Genomic DNA, 19999 nt, shown 5'->3' on the forward strand with positions numbered 1-19999 from the left:
TGGCGGCAGGCAGCAGGGTGAAGGGAGGTCCCAGCTGGCAGCCAGTAGCTGCTAGGGTCCCTACCCTTGCATGGAATTTCCTGCACTAGGCTTCTATTAATAGATAAATTGGACTTTATAAAAAATTTTAAAATTGTGTCTATGAAAGGACAGTGTTAACAAAGAAAAAAAAAGACAACACACAGAAAGGATGAAAATATTTAAAAATCATATATCCGATAAGGGATTAATATCCAGAATATATAAGTAACTATTACTCAACAGCAACAATAAAACAATCAGATTAGCCGAAACCGGTTTGGCTCAGTGGATAGAGCGTCGGCGTGCGGACTGAAGGGTCCCGGGTTCGATTCCGGTCAAGGGCATGTACCTTGGTTGCGGGCACATCCCCAGTGGGAGGTGTGCAGGAGGCAGCTGATCGATGTTTCTCTCTCATCGATGTTTCTAGCTCTCTATCCCTCTCCCTTCCTCTCTGTAAAATATCAATAAAATATATATATATTTTTTTAAAAAAACAATCAGATTAAAAAATAGCCAGAGGAACTGAGTAGAAATTTCTTCCAAGAAGATATAGAAATGGCCAGTAAGCACATGAAAAGATGCTCAGCATCACTAATCATTAGAGAAATGCAAATCAAAACCACCATGAGATACCACCTCACACCCATTGAGATGGCTATTACAAAAAAACAAAAACCACCCAGAAAACAATGTGTTGGCAAGGATTGGGAAAACTGGAACTTCTGTGCATTGCCAGCAGGAATATTTAATGGTGCAGCCGCTATGAAAAATGACATGGCAGTTCCTCAAGAAATTGAACAAAAATTACTATTTGATCCAGTAATTCTACTTCTGGGTAAATACTGAAAAGAATTGAAAGCAGGTATTTGAACAGATATTTGTACATCCTTGTTCATAGCAGCATTATTCACAAGAGACAATAGGTAGGGACAATCCAGAGTTCATGGACAGATGAATGATAAATTAAATGTGATGGATACATGCAACGGAATATCATTCGGCCTTAAAAAGGAATGGAATTGTGATATATGCTACGACATGGATGAAACTTGAAGACATAATGCTATGTGAAAAAAGCCAGACACAAAAGGGTAAATATCACATGATTCCACTGATGTGAAGAACCTAGAGTAGTCATATTCATAGAAACAGAAATAGAATGGTGGTTTCCAGGGGCTAGGGTTGGAGGTTGGGGTGCTATTGTTTAATGGGTTTTAGTGGGGTAAGATGAAAAAGTTCCCGATCGATAGTGGTAATGATTGCACAACATTGTGAATGCACTTAATGCCACTGAGATGTACACTTAAAAGTTAAAATGGTAAATTTTATGTATAGTTTTTCACATAAAAAATGAGCACAAAAAAAACAACCTTGTGCAAGGTCACAGTGATGCCAGACCCAGGGTCAGAAACAGAGTTCTTAACCACTTTGCCATTCTGTTTACTGTAATGTCTCCTGATTGAAAATCTGCTCCCTGTGTCTTCTGTCCATTTGTCACATCATTGGTAGAGCAATCCTCCCAGGGAGATGTAGGATGGGGCAAGGGGTCACTTACATTGTACGCTCAGCTCGAGAGGGTCACTTTTGCTGGAACTGATAGGGTTGAAGACCTCACACTGATAACCCCCAGCGTCCTCCCTCCTGACGGGGTCGATGGTGAGGATGCTGTTGTACCGGGACAGCTTCATCCTGTCCTTGTGAGGTAGAATCTGGTTCTTGAAGAGCCACCGGATGGAGATCCCAATGTCATTTGTGAGGCAGGTCAGGACCACGGCGTCCTTATGCTCTGTGACTGTGGCATTGCTGGCTCGGAGGGCGGGCTTCCCCACTGGCTCTGTGGACAACAGAGGAGGTGACCGACTGAGAGTGGGCTCCTTCCTCAGAGATGTCAGCCACTCACAGGCACAGTGATCTTTGTAAAGGTCACCAGAGGAGGACTCTGACCTCTGGAGGGTGAGGCCCTTTGTTCTGGTGACAGTCTGTAAGGAGAGGGCTATGCCTCCCCTCTTCCCTCCAGATCACCTCAGGATGACCCCTGACCTGTCTTCCTGAACATCTGTAGTATCAGTACCAGGAACCTCTTCTCAGGCCGAGTGTCCAGTATCCTCATCATCAGGTGGAATTTCCCATTCATAGACTTTTAAAATATATAAATTTTTACTGATTTCAGAGGAGAAGGGACTGGGAAAGAGAGAGATAGAAACATCAATGATGAGAGAGAATCATTGATTGGCCGCCTCCCTCACATCTCCTACGCAGGATCAAGCTTCAGAATGGGTCCTGACCGGGAATCGAACCATGATCCCCTGGTTCACAGGTCAATGGTCGGAGCTCAACCCCTGAGCCACATCAGATGGGCTCCACCCATTAACTTTTGTGTGAGTCTTTCCCAGACCTTTCTGTGACTTTCTAAATAATCACACTCCCTCTCTGGTATGGTGGCTACACACAGAGATGGAAAAACATTTCCTTTTCCATTAAATAATTTATTAGAGAATGAGAATGGACCAGCCATGACTTTAGGACCTGGAGAAGTTTCAATCTAAAAGATTTCTCAGTCTGAATAGGGCTTTCACTTTCTGGCCTGTGGATGGAATACCAGGGAGAAGAGGTCACTGTTTGAACAAAAGGCTGGTATGCTTAGCTTGCTCCATAAACTATAAACTGTGGCACTGCTCCTTCTGTCCCATGAAGGGTCTTCGTGGATGAATCTACCTACTTGTCAGGTATGCACCACTGCTCACTGCTGTCCTCAGCAATGTCACATGCGGTCGTATCACACAGTGTTGTACAGCTGGTGACTTGAGAGTCAGGACACAGCTCAGAGGAGGCTCCCCAGTGGCTCACTCTCTCTACATTTCCATGCAGCCTGGTCTGAGGGAGGCTGTAGTGTCGGAGGGTGACTCAAAATGGCCAGATTGAGGACAGACCACCCATGCACCTTCACCACAGACCCCTGCCCACCACAGAGGGCACAGAGCAGCCAGTTACCAGGTGAGCCTGGAGCAGCGCAGGGAGCAGGGGTCTGTCCTGCTCACACTGCCTCAGAGGTGGTGTCCTCCTTTAGTTTGGGGACAAGAGGTGAGCTTGTTCAAAGCCTTGTATGTTCCTTGTAGCACATGGAGCAGGTAACAGACAAGAGGTGACAGAAGGAAAGTGTTAGTGACAGAAGAAGCAACTTGACCTTGAGGACCTTTGTTTTCCCCTCTGGGAAGTTCCCTCCCGCCACCACTTGACTCTTTCTCAGGCTGAGAGAGCCCCCTCCTCACTTTCCAAGGTGGGACCCCAGCTCTGCCATGAGAGATCAGAAGAGCAAGGGATGAGAGTCTACAGAGATGTAGTGGGAGGGCTCAGGGGAGGACTTTGTGATTTGCTTGTGTCCATGGCCACAGGATGGGAGACAGCACCCTCTAGGCTCTTTTCTGAAAATCAGACAGCCCTGCACCCCACAGCCTGGTGCTAATAATCCAAGAGGCACTTATCTGAGACTGTGAGAGTCTTGATCTTGGTCCTCTAGGGATGAGTGACAGAGTTATGGGTGAGGCAATTATAGTATCCACTATCACCTGCAGTGATGTTGGGGATAAAGTGCTCCTGTGTGGGTGCTGGGCCTCCCAATGATATACTAAGAATACTCTTTATGCGGGTTAGAGACCGAGTGGCAGGAGAGGCTGAGGTTTGCCCCTGGTAGGTAAGGGTCCTCTGAGGGGGAATTGGTGGTGGGGGGTCAGGGCCATCTGGAGCAAAGAGAACAAAGCCACACATGATGTAATCAGAGGGAAGGGGAAGCTCCTGGTCTTGTAAGGGCCACACTCTCCCTCTGAGCTGGTTTCCAGCTCATTTTTTTGTTTGTTTGTTTTTTGTTTTTAGGTCCAATTCAACTCACACTAACAATCAATTTGAATTACATAAGTGTTATGCAGAATGCTTGCACAAATTCTCTTTTTGGGGTCTAAAGGAGACTTCCTAACACTAGTGTGAATGTGAAATTAAATGATTTTTCCTTATTGGGGGAAAATATGAAAATTTTTTCGTATGTATGCAGCTTTTTGATAGATGCATCTCACAACTTGCAACAAATGAAACAGCTATTGGGATGCATGTAATATAAGAAATCTCTACCCAAATGCATGTTTCTGCTACTTGACTTTGCTACTGAAATACAGAGAATGACCTGCCTGTTGACACTTCCTCAGTGATATTGCCTTCCTAGTAGATACCATCACTGCTAAGTATTTCTGCTCCAAGAGCAGTTATAAAACGAGTTAGAACAACTGCCCTCCTCTGAAGCAATGCCTGTTTATGTGCAAAACCCTCTGCATCCCACACACAACTCTTTCTACCCCTCCAAACAAAAAGATGAAGGTGCTGGTGGTCAACTTTAGCTATCCTGAAACTTCCACTTCCCAGTATATTCATACAAATTTATCTTTACTATTGAAAATATTATAGACTAGAGGCCCAGTGCACGAAATTTGGGGTGTGTGTCCCTCAGCCCAGCCTGTACCCTCTCCAATCTGGGACCTCCCGAGGGATCCCTGTTGGGATCCAGCCTAAATGGGCAGTCAGACATCCCTCTCACAATCCAGGACTGCTGGCTCCCAACCGCTCACCTACCTCCCTGCCTGATTGCCCCTAACTGCTTCTGCCTGCCAGCCTCATCACCCCAACCACTCCCCTACCAGCCTGATTAATGCCTAACTGCTCACCTGCCAGCCCGATTGCCCCTAACTGCCCTCCCCTGCCAGCCTGGTCACCCCAAACTGCCCTCCTCTGCCAGCCTGGTCACCCTTAACTGTCCTCCCCTGCAGGCCTGGTCGCCTCCAACTGCCCTCCCCTGCTAGCCTGGTAACCCCTAACTGCCCTCCCTTGCCAGCCTGGTAGCCCCTAACTGCCCTCTCCTGCAGGCCTGGTCATCCCCAACTGCCCTCCCCTGCCAGCCTGGTCACCTCTAACTGCTCTTCCTTGCTGGCCTGTTTCTCCCCAACTGCCCTCCCCTGCAGGCCTGATCCTTTACAACTGCCCTCCCCTGCCGGCCAGGTCACCCCTAACTGCCCTCTTCTGCCGGCATGGTCACCCCTAACTGCTCTCCCCTGCTGGCCTGGTTCCCCCCAAGTGCCCTCCACTGCAGGCCTTGTTGCTGCCAACTTCCCTCCCCTGAAGGCCTGATCCCCCCCAACTGCCCTCCCCTGCAGTCCTGGTCCCCCCCAACTGCCCTCCCATGCAGGCCTGGTCCCCCCTAAATGCCCTCCCCTGCAGGTCTGGGTCCCCCTCAACTGTCCTACCCTGCAGGAGTGGTTCCTCCCAACTGCCCTCCCCTGCAGGCCTGATTACCCACAACTGCCCTCCTCTGCTGGCCACCTTGTGTCCACATGGGGGTGGCCATCTTGTGTGTTGGAGTGATGGTCAATTTGCATATTACTCTTTTATTAGATAGGATGCTCTCCTTGTTCTACATTAACCTCCTACACCCCACAGCAACCGCACTTCCAGCCTGCTTTTAAAAAGCCTGTCCCAGCCCAGCCGGCATGGCTCAGTGGTTGAGCATTGACTTATGAACCAGGAGGTCAGGGTTCAATTCCTAGTCAGGGCACATGCCTGGGTTGGGGGCTGTATCCCCAGTGTGGGATGTGTAGAAGGGAGCCGATCAATGATTCTGTTTCATCATTGATGCTTCTATCTCTCTCCCTCTCTCTTCCTCTCTGAAATCAATAAACATAAATATATATTAAAAAAAGCCCCGACCATAACCCCCTGTGTTTACTGAACCTGAGCCTGAGACATTAACTTGTTTATCCTAGTCCCAAGAACTGCCCAGATGTGCTTAGTATAGGAACTCCTGGCCACCCTGGGTGTTTGGAGTTCGTGTCTGTGTATGGGGACCTGAGAGGGACGGATGTAGCCTGGCCTCTGGCAGTGTGGATTCAGGTGGGCAGCCTGGCCCAGGCAGGGACAGAAGTTACTCACAGAGAACATTCAGGGTGAATGGGTCACTGCGGCCGGCACTCACTGGGTTCTGGGTTTCACACTCATAGGGTCCTGTGTCATTCCTTGTGACAGGGAGTAAAGTGAGAGTCCTGTTGTCCTTGGACAGCTGCAGCCTGGCACTGACTGGGAGACTCTGATTGTTGATCAACCATAGAGAGGTGGTGTCCTGAGCCTGAGGTTCACATGTTAACACTACATGGTCCATGTCTCAACGGTTGGAGTTGTTGCTTGTGATGCTGGGTTTGGGGAAATCCTCTGTGCAGGTAACAGAGAGAACACTGCCCTGTGTAATACCTTGGATTCCTCCAAAGGCTTCTTTCATCAGAGTTGATAACTTTTACCTCTCAGCCAACCCGAGTTTTTAAAAGAATAAGGCAGGTCTGTGCATCACAAGACAAACAAATGCATGAGGAGCTGAGGGCTCAGAGGATGTAAGGCCGCCTGCTCTATGTCTGGGAGAAAAAGCACAGGCTTTCTCAGGAGTCAGAAAACTATCAGGGTTTGATCACAGAAAGACACAGGACTGGGAGTCAGAGACCACCTGTCACCTGTCCTGGTTCCTCACTGACCAGCTGACTGCCTGGCTGACCTTGGAGTCTCACCTGGAATGTGCAGGTGCTGAGTCCCTTCCAGCTACACAGACCTACATTGCTGGGTTGAGATGTGTTTCCACTGATGCCTCACATTCCAGGGTTAACCTAGAGATGAGTAATGATGGGCCACCCCATAGTCTTTAAACCCTGAGAGGACTGGGCAGGGTGTCCTCGAACTGGGTGTCAGAGCAGAAACAGTACACAGGAGATCAAAAGCAAGTCTAGTTGTAAGTTCAGCACTCAGGTTGCGGGGCCATGAGATGGGACCATCTGCCCAAGAGTTCAGTGGTGACGGACATGAGACAGTGACCCCAGAAAGGGTAGAGTAAAGTCTAGGAATGGTTTAGAAAAGAGTGAGGGACGGCGGGAGTTGACTGGCGGTGGCAGCAGAGCCATGCTCTCTGCCCTTGGTCTGTAATGTCCTTTCTGCCACTGCAGAGGGCAGGGATCCTTCCTCAACATGCAGACAATAGTACGTACAGAAGGGGGACTTGTGGAGGTGGGGGAGCATGAACTTGCTGAAGATATGGCCTTCATGGTCCATTTGTGTTTGGCAGTTATGAGATAGATTTTGAGTTGAACTGTAAAAGAATATGTGAAAATCACTATGCCCCAAAGATCTAATGCCAGTTTTTGGAGGAATATCTGTCGTGAGAGCATGAAGATCATAGGCCAAGTTCTGCCATCCAATCAGGTCACACTGTGACCAAAAGAAGATGCCACAGTGGGTTTGAAGGGAGGGGTTCCCTGGGATAGAGAGAAGGTGAGTCCTGCTTAGAGAACAGGAGTGATCTGGGGGGGGGCAAGTCCAGGTGTGTCTGCTGTGTAAAGGGAGGGATGACACCAAATTGGTAGAAAGGACTTGTGTCATGTTAGTAAAGCTAGGGAGAAGGTCCCTCCCTGTTTCTATGGAAGAAGGTCCCTCCCTGTCAGGCAGATGAGGAGGAGCCCCCATATGGCATGTGGCATGTGCTCTTCCTTTTCTTTCTCACTCAGGAAACAACTGGAGTTTAGTCAAATTCATTCAAATTGGGCAGCGTCTAAGAGGGAGGACAGTGGCTGGTGCATCTCACCATCTGAGAGCATCCCACACTGTGGTCATCATGAGAACACGTGTGTGAAACAGGCAGTGAACCAGTCAGATGGTGCAGGGTCACCAGGCTCACCTTGGAAAGTTCTCGGGAGCCACTGGGAGGAATGGGCGCCTCACAGCAGGATGAGGATGTGAGTCATGAGTCAGGGGTGAAGTGAGCATAATAGGGCCCTTGGAGGGGAGGAGAAACCTTGGCATGACACACTTTGGTCAGTCACAGTCTGTGTGATTCTGATTGAGTGACTCTAACTCAGTTTTCCCTGAATGGAACAGGATAAATGATAAATGGTCTCAGGTTTGCCTTGTTGCCCCTTGAATGAACCTTAAATCTTTCACAATTTCCTAACCTAAAGCTTGGAATAGAGGAGCTGCCCAAGTTAACAGCCTCTGTTATCAGTTGTGTCTGTGAGAGAGGATGCCGTGGGCAGAGCCCTGGTGGACTAGGAGCTTCGAGGAACATCTTCTCTTTTCCTCCCTGGGGAGACTATCTTCCTCTTCCTTCCTATGTCCTCCAGGCAGTTGGCTAATGGCCTGTGAACTTGTCCACATACTCCCCAGGCTTGGTCTCAGGTGAAGGAGCAGGCCTCATCCCTTCCCAGATGTGGCTCTTGAGGCTGAGCCCTGGCTGGTGACCACCTCAGGAGCCTTGTGACTTGGGCACCTGGGAAATTGTTGCTGCCAGTCAGCCCTGCCCACAGATCAAACCCAACTGCCCAGAAGCTCCTCGGGTTTCCTGGAGTCAGGAGCCCTGGGACAGAGGTCTGGGGAGGGGCTGTCTGGGTTGAACTTCTGTGTGAGGATCCCAGGGTTCCCCAGGCCAGGCCCTGTATGAGCCCTGCAGGGTTGTTCTCTGGGTCATGGTTGGGAGGGGCCCAGGGGCCTGGATGAGACTGGTCTGCCTCTGCTGAGTCACTCCCCTCAGACTGGCCCTTCTCTCTGGGGAGAACGTCTGCAGGGCTGGAATCCGGAAAGGGAACTCTGACCTTAGGAAGTTTGTCTCCACTGTGTGAGTCCTGCACTAAATGCCCAAACCCAACCTGGAATGTGAGGCAGAGGGGGATGGAGGCAGAGTGAGTCCAGGGCTGTCAGTCCTGTGTCTGAAGTAGAATATGCCCCACCCAACACCCAGAGGTCAGAGAGCAATCACTCACGGTATACACGGAGCTGTCCAGTTACTTGTTTGCTCTGAGCATCTTTGTTGAAGGCTAGTAGGGTGTAGTATCCTGTGTCCTTCAGGGTGACTTTCTGGAACAGCAGGGATCCATTGGGGTACATTGTCTCTCGATGGTTGTATGCAGGCCCAAGGGTAATTGCTTGAGTGTCTGCTGAATATGATAGAATTTGAAGGTCGCTGTTTATACTTTCCCCTTTGTACCAGGCACAGATCAATATATTCCCAGGCAGGTTGTGGACACGGAGAAGCACGTCCTTCCCTTCGGCAGCATTGGGGGGCACTGATTCAATAGTGATCTGGGCAGTGGTGGGCAGGCTCCAGAGGGTGAGGAGTGAGGCTAGGAGGGAAGAGAGAAGTTGATCAATATTTGGAGCCCTGGGTCCTGAGCAGGTCTATTCATCTCTCAGCCTCGGAGTGTGTGTGTGCGTGTGCGTGTGCATGTGTGTGTGTGTGTGTGTGTGTGGGTATCTCCTGTGGTCAAGTGCAGCAGCATGGCCACCATGACTTCAGCATCTCTGACCTTATTTCCTGCTTGTAAACTCCCAGGTGGCTGCCTGGCTCCTGGCTCCTGGCTCCTGAGGTCAGAAATGCTCACAGGCACTGCTCAGACCCCTGTTGACACTAAAGACCCGTGTCTCCACTTTCTGACCTCTCCCTGTTCTGTTCTCCTCTTGGCACTTGTGGGGACCTGACCTCACATCTAGATCTTGCCTTGTCTGTCTCCTTTCCATAGGAGGTGAGCTCCATGGGGGAAGGGACTTGTCTGCTCTGTTGTACCCCCAGGGCATGCAGCAGGCTGAAGTGCCTGTGGGTGAATGAATGAGTGCTCCCTGGGTCTTCGACCCCCTGGTGTGCACATGCCCATTTCTGAGGTTGGCGGTAAAGACAACGCTTAGTGCCCCTAGTTCATTTTTTCGGGTGTCACCCTGACACAAATTGATATTATTATCATCAGTTTTCAGAAAGAATTTCAGTGATGAATAACTTGTACAACTTACCATAATCGAGGTGTTCCTGCCCCTCACCACCTCCAGATCATGGGATTGACCTGCTCCAGAGGCCCCTCCCCCATCCTACTCTGCTCCCCTGACCTCTCCCCTCAGGTCCAAACAGAAGCCCTCTGTCCCCTCTCAGAGCGCTGTGCCCCCCGGGAAACCCCAGCCAGTCTCTGTCTCTTCTCCTCTTGTCCACCCCAGGGATTGTCTCCCCTCCTTACCAGCCAGCAGGAGCCCCTGCGGGGGGAAGCACCTTCTGTGAGCAGGGGCTGAGGGGGACTCCATGATTTCTGCTGTCTGTTGTGTCCCTCCCTCTGTGAGAAGAGCTTGAGGTTCAGAAACACTCACAGGCACTGCTCTCCCTACTGGTGGGACCTGCTGAGCCTCCTCTAGGGACAAGATCACTTCCCTGGTCACATGGGCAAAGGGCGGGGTCTGTTCCCAGGACCCTCCCTCCTCCTCCCTTCCTGGTGCCTTCCCTCTCCCACCTTCTTGGTTACCTTCCATCAAAAAGCCAGATTCTGGGAATTGCTGAGGCTTCTTTTTCCTCATTGATTCTCCACCCCACCCCCACCCCCATGGGCGCATTACCTTTTGAGATAAGCTTGAGTCTGGGACATCTAGGTGGGGGTGAGGGAATTCCCTACAGCCAAGTTGACTGCACAGTAGCGCCCCCTTGAGCCTTTCTTATCCCTTCTGGCCTTAGGTTTCTGAGCAGGAACACTGGGTGACATGAGGAACCCTTGTCACAGGGATGTCACCCCACTGTGCATGGGATCACCTGTGGAAGGTGGTAAAGGTGGTGATGCCTACAGGACACTGAAGAAATGCTGCTTATCTGCTGCCCAGCTAATGTGGATGCCCGCCAGGCTGAGACCCAGTGAACTGGGGGTAGAGTAGCCTCGCCCCTCTCCTGCGCACAGGAGTGTCGCTGATCCTGTTCAAAGGCAGATTCTGAGAGTGCTGGCTGGGGAGCTCAGTTGGTTAGAGCTTCCTCCTGATATGCCAAGGTTGCCTGTTTGATCCCAGGTCAGGGCACCTGCAAGGATCAACCAATAAATGCATAAGTAAGTGGAACAACAAGTCGATTTTTCTCTCACCCTCCCTTCCTCTCTAAAATCAATCAATTAAAAAACAGAAAACAAAAAAGCCAAAGACAAATGCAGATTCTGACTCAGCAGGTGTGCAGTGGACCAGAGACTCTGCATCTAACAACTCTCAGGGGAGGTGGATCTTACTGGTCTGTGGAGCCCATTGTCTTTCTTTTTTGTCATTTATCCCATATTTTTTGAGCTTATACTGCTCTCCCAAGCACTATAGCTGGGCTTAAATCCACCTAACATAGACGTGAAAATCCAATGTTTATTAATAAATCCATGAGAGCGTTTCACTTGACATTTTTTGTAAACATCTAAATTTGTTTGTTTAAAAATTATAAGGGCATTGGAGCACAATTAAAGTAGTAAGGCTCATGGAGACCCCTTCACCTGAGAGGATGTCCCCCTCATCCCAGAACTGGCCTCTGCTGTGTCCTGGTCTTGGGTCTGTCAGCACCACTCAGATAGCCCCTCTGGCCCCCTAACCTGGCGATTTTTCCATTTGTAACACTCAACCCAGCTGGGCACTGGGTCTTCCCTGTGTTCAAAAATGCTCTGGGAAGGTTGGATTTCCTCCCAGCAGGAAGGCCCAGAGAGGATACTGGGGGTGAGAAGGGGGAAAGCTGGGTGATGACTGAAAGGGGACCTACCTTCTATCTCCAGATGCCAGCAGCCAGGCCTCTACTTCCTGGCCTGGGTGTCTCAGAAGGTCTTGCAGTTCCCGGGTACGAAGGGAGAGGTGTCCAGCATGTCCTGGGAATAAAGATGTTGGTGGAAGGTCATGTGGCTGTGGGCTCCCAGGTCCACAGAGGACAATTTCAGGGAGACCCTCTCTCTGTGTCTGTTGGCTGAGACAGTCCATGTGCAAATGGAGAGGTGGGGAAAGTGAGTCTTCCTGGCAAGTTTGCTCCACAGGAAGAAGGCAGGAAGGAGGGGGCAGGCAGGCAGATGGCAAATCTTTTGATAGGAACAACTCTCTCCAGTGTGCACAAGAGGAGAGTTCATATCCAAAGAGGTCCTATCTGGCCTCGCCTGGGTTCACACAGAGGCCTTCCAGCTTCTAGACAAATGAGTGAGGAGCCCTGTGGTGAGCACTACCTCCTTGAGGTGATGGCTGAGGCAGGAACCTGAGAGTGCTCGGTTCACAGACCCGGAAGAGGCTGCAGCAGCTGAGGTCTGAGCTGGGGTTGGTGTGTTAGGGTCACAGGCCCCTGGTGGTGTGATGCCGTTGGGGTTGGCAAAGGTAGGGGCCGAGGTGTTGAAGAGGGTGGGAGGGCAGGGCTGTGAGGTGCTGTGGCTGGGACTGGATGGAGATGACAAGCGGCTCCCAATCTTCTTTTGAGGGGCCCCAATGTGAATTCTAATAGGAGAAGCAGGGTGCTCACAGGAAGTACAGAGCAGGATGCTGGGGACTGAGATCTCATAATTCCAAACAAAATCCTTTCCTTGGAGGGCTCTACAGAAGGTGGACAGGCGTCTGAGAGGTAGGCAGCCTGTCAGTGGGAGCTGGTGCGTGTGCCCATGGTGGTCAGTGGCCCCTGGTGGTGAGATGGTGAGATGCAGGCCCAGCAGGTGGAAGTAGCTGAGATAGGAGTCTCCAGAGGTGCCGGGCAGGGCTGGACCTTTGGGTGGTTTTGGGGGGACTTGGCAGGTGGGTGTTCTTATCAGACAATGGTCCCCACTTGTGGCCGCTACTGCAGACTCAGGTCAGGCCCCAGGCCCTCGAGTTGAGTCCTCAACCAGCTGAGGATTGGGGCCTGGGCTGGTGTGGTCCCACAGCAGTTTGGGTCTCATCCTCCCTTACAGGGGTGAAGGCTTCTGTTCAGAGACCCCTCAGGGCACAAGGAAAGGACCGCCCTTTCTCATCTGGGGCTTCATCGCCAATGGGCTCTGGAAGAAGAGCCATTGCTGGTCAAACCTCAGGCTTCTGAGCGCTCAGCATGGTCTCCCTGGCACTGAGGTCTGGGTGCTCCTCTGATGGTGGAGGCCCTACAGATCTGGGTGCCTTCCCCGAGGACAGGGAAAGGGGCCCCTCTGTGCTCAGACGAGTGAGCTTGAGGTTCCGCACTCTTCTCTTGGTGCAGAGCAGACCAAACCCTCTGACTCTAGTAACCTTCCCAGCATTGGGGTCCTATCTGGGTTGTGGGATCAGACCCGTGCATTGAAAAGTGCCTCCAAGCCTAGGTGGCCACCACTTGTCTGGAAAGGCAGGCACAGGACCCTCACTTCTGCTGTTGACCTTGACCTGGAGGAGCAGGTGGCGGGGTGCGTGCCTTGGTGCAGGGATTTGGCTTCCAGAAAGTCCCAAGGGCTTGGATGAGCCCCGCGTGTGGTGGGCAGGGTTCTGGTGACTGTGGGCTACAGGATGGTGCTTAGGACTGACCAGGCTGGTACCTGGCAGACACAGAGACATCAGGGTTCAGCAGTACCCCAAGAACATGGTCGCAGGTAGTTGGTTCTGGGAGATGGGTCAAGAGCTGCCTCTAGTCTTGTGTTTGATATTTAAAGGAGAAAGGGTCACTTCTATGCAGTCACAACAGTTACAGAGAGCCAGCTGCATCAGGATGGTGGGAAGACATACTGGGGCAATCCCTTTCTAAGTGGTGAACATGAAGATAATGCACTGGAATGCTCTTTTAAGGACAAAGAAATAAGTTTGTTTTACCAATAACTGTCATGCATATACATCTAGTTCATTATTAATGTCCTTTTGGCAGTTGTGCTCTTAAGGAAATGGTGAAAGCCACCTTCGTGTTTTATCTCAAAATGTTGATTTTATGTAGACACTCCTAGGATTTTAAGCTTTCAAAGGGTCAGCTAGATCAGTGGTCGGCAAACTGTGGCTCGTGAGCCACATGCGGCTCTTTGGTCCCTTGAGTTTTTAGCAAAGGCCAGCTTAGGAATACCCTAATTAAGTTAATGACAATGTACCTACCTATATAGTTTAAGTTTAAAAATTTGGCTCTCAAAAGAAATTTCAATCATTGTACTGATGATATTTGGCTCTGTTGACTAATGAGTTTGCCTACCACTGAGCTAGATCATCTTCTGTGAACAGTAAAGCAAGTTCTCTGCCCATTTCTGTTACTCATTCCTGTACACAGAGTCACATGTTCCCTAAGGGCCAGAAAGCTGCTGACCCCCATAGAAATGAGAAGGTGACCAAATGATTGCAGTCAAGGTAGAGGTCTGCTTAGGGTAGTGAGTGAGGTTCTCTCAGGACTTGAGGGAGCAGGTGGTGTTGGACTCTGCCATCAACTTCAGATCAGGACCCAGGAGGTGAGAGGGTGAGGACCTCCCTGACCCTCTCCACCCTCCTCAGGACACCACTGCTGGGCTCTCTGTGGGGAACTCAGCCTTTCTTCCCCCGCCCAGCAGTGTAGGACAGGGACCCATAGCCCCTTCATGTAGAGTGGACCATGAAGGAGCACAGGTGAGGGAGGGCAGGTGGACGTGAGGAGAGAGCCTTATTCCTGGAAGTAGGAGCTGTGTGATGATGCCCAGCAGGAGGCACACAGCCTGCTTAGCCACTGCAGCTGAGTCTGCGCCAGAGTGTTTCCTCTGCAGAATCCAGACTTTTCCCTGTGAACATTCCATTCCCTCCCCTTCAGTGCTCCCAGCTGAGGCCTCAGTCCTTCCCCACTCAGTCCTGCATCAACTCTTTGTCCCCCTCACCCTCGGGCAGTCCTGTCTGCCCAACTGCCCTGTCCCCCCAGGGCTGCAGAATGGTCAGTGCTGCCCCTGACCCCACCAGTGTGGGGGCCCAGTCCTGTCTCCCAGGTCAGCTGTGAGACCAGGCTCTCAGGCTCCATGTCCTGTGTGTCTGCAAGTGGACATGTGGGGCAGGAACCCAGGAAATGACAGAACTTCCTGCTCATTTCGATGTCAGGAGTGTATGCCTTTGTAATTTAACAGAGAATGCATGGATATTTTCTTATTTTGGAGGGCATGCTTTTGAGTTTGGAATTACATGCTTCCCTGGCTGTCACCATTAACCTCCATCCCACCCACTGCAAATTCAGCACCCTGGTTCAGGGTTGGTGTTGGAATGAGGCAGGGACAGCCAGTTCCAGGGGCCCCTCTGTATTCATTGGGCTGCAGAGAGATGTGTTCTCTTTGGGAATAGCGCTCCTTTCTGGACAGCAGTTCCCAGCTCCCTGGTCCCTAATCCACTTCCTGCATGCGCTGCCCCTTCCCAGCCCCATCTCAGCCCTCAGAGCCTCAGAGCAGATTCTGAGCTGTCTGCTCCAGGCACATCATGTGGGCCATTCACTCACTTTGTTTGCTCCTGTTGGCTGCCTGGTGCTGTCCATGAACAAGAAGGTTCCTGGAGTGTTGTGTGTGTGTGTGTGTGTGTGTGTGTGTGTGTGTGTGTTTGTGTGTGCGCGCGCACGCGCATGCCTCTTTGTGTGATGTACCTCTGCACACCTGTGAATCTAAAGGTAAGGGGATTTGAGAGCCAGTCAACAAATATTTATTTTAAATGCAAGGATTCATGGTCAGGTCTTCTACATCTAATTAACAAAGGCTCACTTTGTAGAAGGAATGACTTACCTTTTTTGCCTTCTACATTAGAATGACACACCCACCTTTTGCCTTCCCCTTGCAGGTCTTCCCACTAGAGGGCAGCACAGCCCCACCCCAGTCCCATTTATCTCAGGCTTGGCCCTAAGGACATAGATCTAGGGCTCTCCATATCAAAAAGCACCTCAGGTAATTTCAAGAACACTGAAAATTTGAGAAACATTTCCCTAAATGGTATAATTTACAAGTTCCACCAGAAGGTCAGATGTGTCCATATTATGAGATACAGGGGATCTACAAATTTGTCCTGCTTATCCTAATGTATAAAACAAACCCACAATACCCAAGCAATGAAATAGAGATACCTGGATTCATAGGATATAAAAATACTACTGTCAGCTCTGAACCCCCCATGTTTCAAGGGCTCAGTAACCACATGTAGGGAGTGACTCCTCCCCTGGACAGGGCTGACCTGAGTGTTAACTGACAGAACTCTCAGCTTAAGGTTCTCACCAGGTCATGTTTCTTGGGATGGTTCTCACTCCAACATGCAAAGCTGTTCTTCTGGGACCAGTTGGGATGCAAAGTCTGCTGTAAAGAGTAGATTCCCTGAGAATAAGGGAAGCCATAAGGGCCTGGGAAAGCATGCAGGAGACAAGTTACCCAAATGTAGTACTAGCCACACATGATCTTTGAAATCTCTACAAGACAGGTAAGTTAAGGCTTCAGAAGCAATCCAGTGATATGGCCCCATTACAACTTTACCAAAAAAAAATCCTTGCCCAAGTGTGAAAAAGAAGGTCTCTTCCTCTATTTGTTAGGGTTCATACACCGTAGTCCCTCAATTTTAGACCTAAAGTTATGAGCTTGGGACTTTGTGACCTTTATGGGCCCTTCAAGCCTCCCACAGCCCTGACACCCGAGGAGATAGAGACCCCACCACAAGGGGCTGTGTGAGGATGTGGAATCTGTCCTTAGCTGCTCAGAGCAGGTGCCTGTAGTTCTCCAGTATCATGTCTGGAGAGGGTTGAGGAGCCACATCCTGGGTCATGTCCTTGAAGACCACTAGTCCCTAAAATTTCAGCCACATGACTCACCCATCCACCATCAACACCATGTCACAGGATGAAGTGCACGCAGCACTGAGACTAAAGGAAGGACCGGAAACAAAGTGATGCAGAGTTTGGAGAGTCCAAGGTGAAAAGACTTATAGCCTCTTCCTGTCCTTCGCTCCACACTGTCCATTCCCGCCAACAATTTTTTTTAATACTATGATCCACCACCTCCCCTACTGTCAGGAGAGGCAGTGAGATTGTTGGAGGAGAGTTGCTTGGACCACATCCACATGCCCAAGCGCAGTTCGTAGCCAGACTTCCAATTCCATGAACTGACACAGTCCCCTTTGCAGCTAAAATCAGCTTGTGCTGGGTTATTCATAAACAAATGTAGGTGCTAACTGACCCAGAAATTCATCCTCAGGACAGAACCCTAAAATGTGCAAAGGCTTGAGTTTGGGGTTAGCAGCAACACCTCCACCACAGGCTGATAATGGGATGCCTGGTTGTGCAGCAGCAAATGCTCAATGCTGTTTGCTGTATCTGGGACTCAAGCGGCACTGATTCAATGACCATTCAGATGTGGCTGCAGTGAACTCCGTGGGTGTTTGACGCGGTTTGCTTGTGCATGTCTGTGAGGGAGTGTCTAGAAGTGTATTTGCTCCCTCTTAGGATGTGCACATGTGTAACTGAGTGCTATTGAACTGCCCCAAACACCCTCTATCAGTTTGGCCTTAACAGTGCCTAGCACTGCCTGTGCCCAACTCCCCACCAAGCCTGGGTACTACCACCTTTCTCAATATTTTCCAAATTCTTAGACCTCCACAAACCCTACCATGCATTTAATTGATTCCGGGGTAACCCTATGGTCCTTTTTATGAACTTTTTATAGCACTCCTCAACCATGTTGCACTTATTTGTCTACATGTGTTAAAGGACAAATTATTCTCTCACTTGTGAAAGACGGTAAGGCACACTATCCAGAAGAACTACTGCACTGGGGTTTGCAGCAAGGGAAAGAGATTTGGCTCAAAGCTGAATCCATAAAGAAAAGTGGGGATTTAAAGCTAAGGAGCAGGATGGGCCATCAGTGGATGAAAAATTACCAGGATGGTGGAGTAATTCTTGCTAAATGGACCTAACAGCATTCTTATTGGAGGCAGGCCAACATGATAAAAAATGGTGAGGTCAGATATGAAGGCTGATTAGATACCAAGGGCAGGGGATGCTGTCTAAACTTATTTACGGTGATTCTTGCAAATCTGGGCTCTACAAGGATGGAGATAGAAGCAAAAGGCCAGTCTTAGTTGAGTAGAGGGCTCAGAGGAGCTTGAATAAGTCTGGTCAAGGAGAGGATCTTTTTTACACGTTTCCCTTCATCCTGTAGCATTCACTTCCAAACCATTTGTTTAGAGACATAGAGAGATAGCATTCACCTCCAAACCATTGTGTTGAGGGAGATAGAGAGATAGAGAATTGATATACTGATGTAAATTTAAGGAGGACATATGAAGGAGATACAGGAGATATTTTATAATTTATTAGGGGGCAACCTCGAAAGATGCCATTATTTTCTTAAAAGTTAGATTAAATGGACAGTTAGTTATCTAGATAGATGTCAAGCACTAACACTGACTCAAAAAATGGGTAATACTAATAGACCATTAACCATTAAAGAAATTAACATGAGAGCCAGTATTATCTCTCTGCCAATACAACAATGCCAGGCCCTGGTGTCTTCATGGTGAGTTAGTTCTAATACATCTTCAAGTTAAAGGTCATCCTCAGCAAAGTCTCTCAGAGAATTCAAAGGTTTAAAAAGAGGACATTTTCTTACTCATTTTAAGAGGCTACTATAGCTGATACCAAACCAGATACAAAATTATGGATGAAGCTTACAAAATCAAATGAAATATTAGTGAATCAAATTTAGAATTGATAAGAGACAAACAAATGTCATCATGATGGAGTATGGTTTATATCATGAATGCAAGTGTGTTTTAATATCATCATGGAACTTTTCATGTCAACAAACAAAAGTATAAAATTTTGATATCAATAGATTTTATAAAATAATTTGATCAAATTCAAGCTTAATTCATGAACAAAAATCACATGTCTCCTAATACCTGGAAGGGGAACCATATGCTCCTCGTAGAGCTGTCTGAGACTACATGAGTTCACAGAAGTAACACGTCAGAGCAGAGCCCGCATCCACTGAACCCTAAACAAAGGTGCACCTATCCCGCCACCACTTCTCTCCCATGCCATCTCTGTCTTTCTCCTCATGTTGTGGTTGGCTTCCTTAGTTGTATCTTCCAGATCATTCACTTAGTCTTTCAGCAATTACTTTCCACTTATTCAGCAATTACACTAAATTTTTCTGCGTACATTTTTAATTTCTGGGAACTCTTTTCTGTTCTGACTGCACCTTTTCATGAGCGTTCATCCGGCAGTCTTCCTGAACCGCTAGTCATAAGGGTGTTTAAATGTCTTGTGAATTTTTAAATGAAGCTTCTTCCAGTCATGGGCCCATTGTTTATCATGCATTTCACATCTTTCTCAAGGAACATCCTCACAACATGTGTGCCTTGGTTACCTGGTTTCCTTTCTTTATTTCTTTTACTAGTGGCCTGGTGCATGAAATTCATGCACATTAAAAGGGGATTAATTAGGGGAAATATTTTAATATTGCCCTTTGCCCTTTCTCTATAATACGGTAGAAGTATCAGAGATGAAAGAAAATTAGTAAAATGTATATGAAAATCTTCCTCCTGTCAGAGTCTGGGGCAGTCCATGGGACCCAGAGTCAAGTCCCTGCCCACCCTCAGCACCTCAAAATCATGCAAGACCTAGCCCCAGCCTGGCCCACCTGCATTGGGGGAGATCCAGACCCAGCTGGCCCTATCCTTGTCAACCCCACCGGGCGGCGGGGGGAGGGGGGGGTTGCAGCTTCAGATACCCTAGCCCAGCGCCTGGCAAGGGGGTGCAGCCTCAGGTCCCTCTTCAAGCCATGCCGGGTTGGGGAGCAGCCTCAGATCCCTCTTCAAGCCCTGCTGGGTGGGGGAGAAGCCTCAAGTCCCCTGTAAAGCCCCGCCAAGTGGGGGGCACAGCCTTAGATCCCCAAGCGTACCCTCAGGTCCCCCAGCCTGGCGCTGGGGCTGGGGCATTCCTTGAGGTCTCCTGTCAAGCCTTGCCAGACCAGGGGCATGGCCTGAGGTCCCCCATCAATCCCCGCTGGGCAGGGGGTGTGACCTGTGGTCCCATGGCCCAGTGCTGGGGTTAGGGAACATAGCCTGAGGTTCCCGGGCCTGGTGCTGGGGCTGGGGCATGGCATGAGGTCCCTTGGCCTGGCACTGGGGCAGGGGGCATGCCTTGAGGTCCTCTGTCAAGCCCTGCTGGGCCGGTGGCGTGGAATGAGGTCCCCCGTCAAGCCCCACCAGGCAAGGGGTTTGACCT

The 19999-nt window shown here is 49.7% G+C and overlaps 1 protein-coding gene and 1 pseudogene across 2 annotated transcripts; both read right to left on the bottom strand.

Moving 5' to 3' along the window:
- Positions 1–1328: 1328 nt before the first annotated feature.
- Positions 1329–9200, bottom strand: LOC308236164 (cell adhesion molecule CEACAM21-like). The gene is made up of 2 exons (XM_080645535.1): positions 8847–9200; positions 1329–1855 (listed from the first exon to the last, which is right to left on the bottom strand). The coding sequence occupies exons 1-2, from the start codon at positions 8968–8970 to the stop codon at positions 1569–1571; spliced, it is 411 nt and encodes a 136-aa protein (XP_080501661.1). The 5' UTR covers positions 8971–9200; the 3' UTR covers positions 1329–1568.
- On the bottom strand, positions 3535–6331 carry LOC308235240 (cell adhesion molecule CEACAM1-like; annotated as a pseudogene). Its single transcript has 2 exons — positions 5989–6331; positions 3535–3758 (listed from the first exon to the last, which is right to left on the bottom strand). The product of its transcript is annotated as a cell adhesion molecule CEACAM1-like (transcript).
- Positions 9201–19999: the final 10799 nt, after the last annotated feature.

This window comes from Plecotus auritus (genome assembly GCF_963455305.1).
Source record: "Plecotus auritus genome assembly, chromosome: 10".
Taxonomy (NCBI): Eukaryota; Metazoa; Chordata; class Mammalia; order Chiroptera; family Vespertilionidae; genus Plecotus; species Plecotus auritus.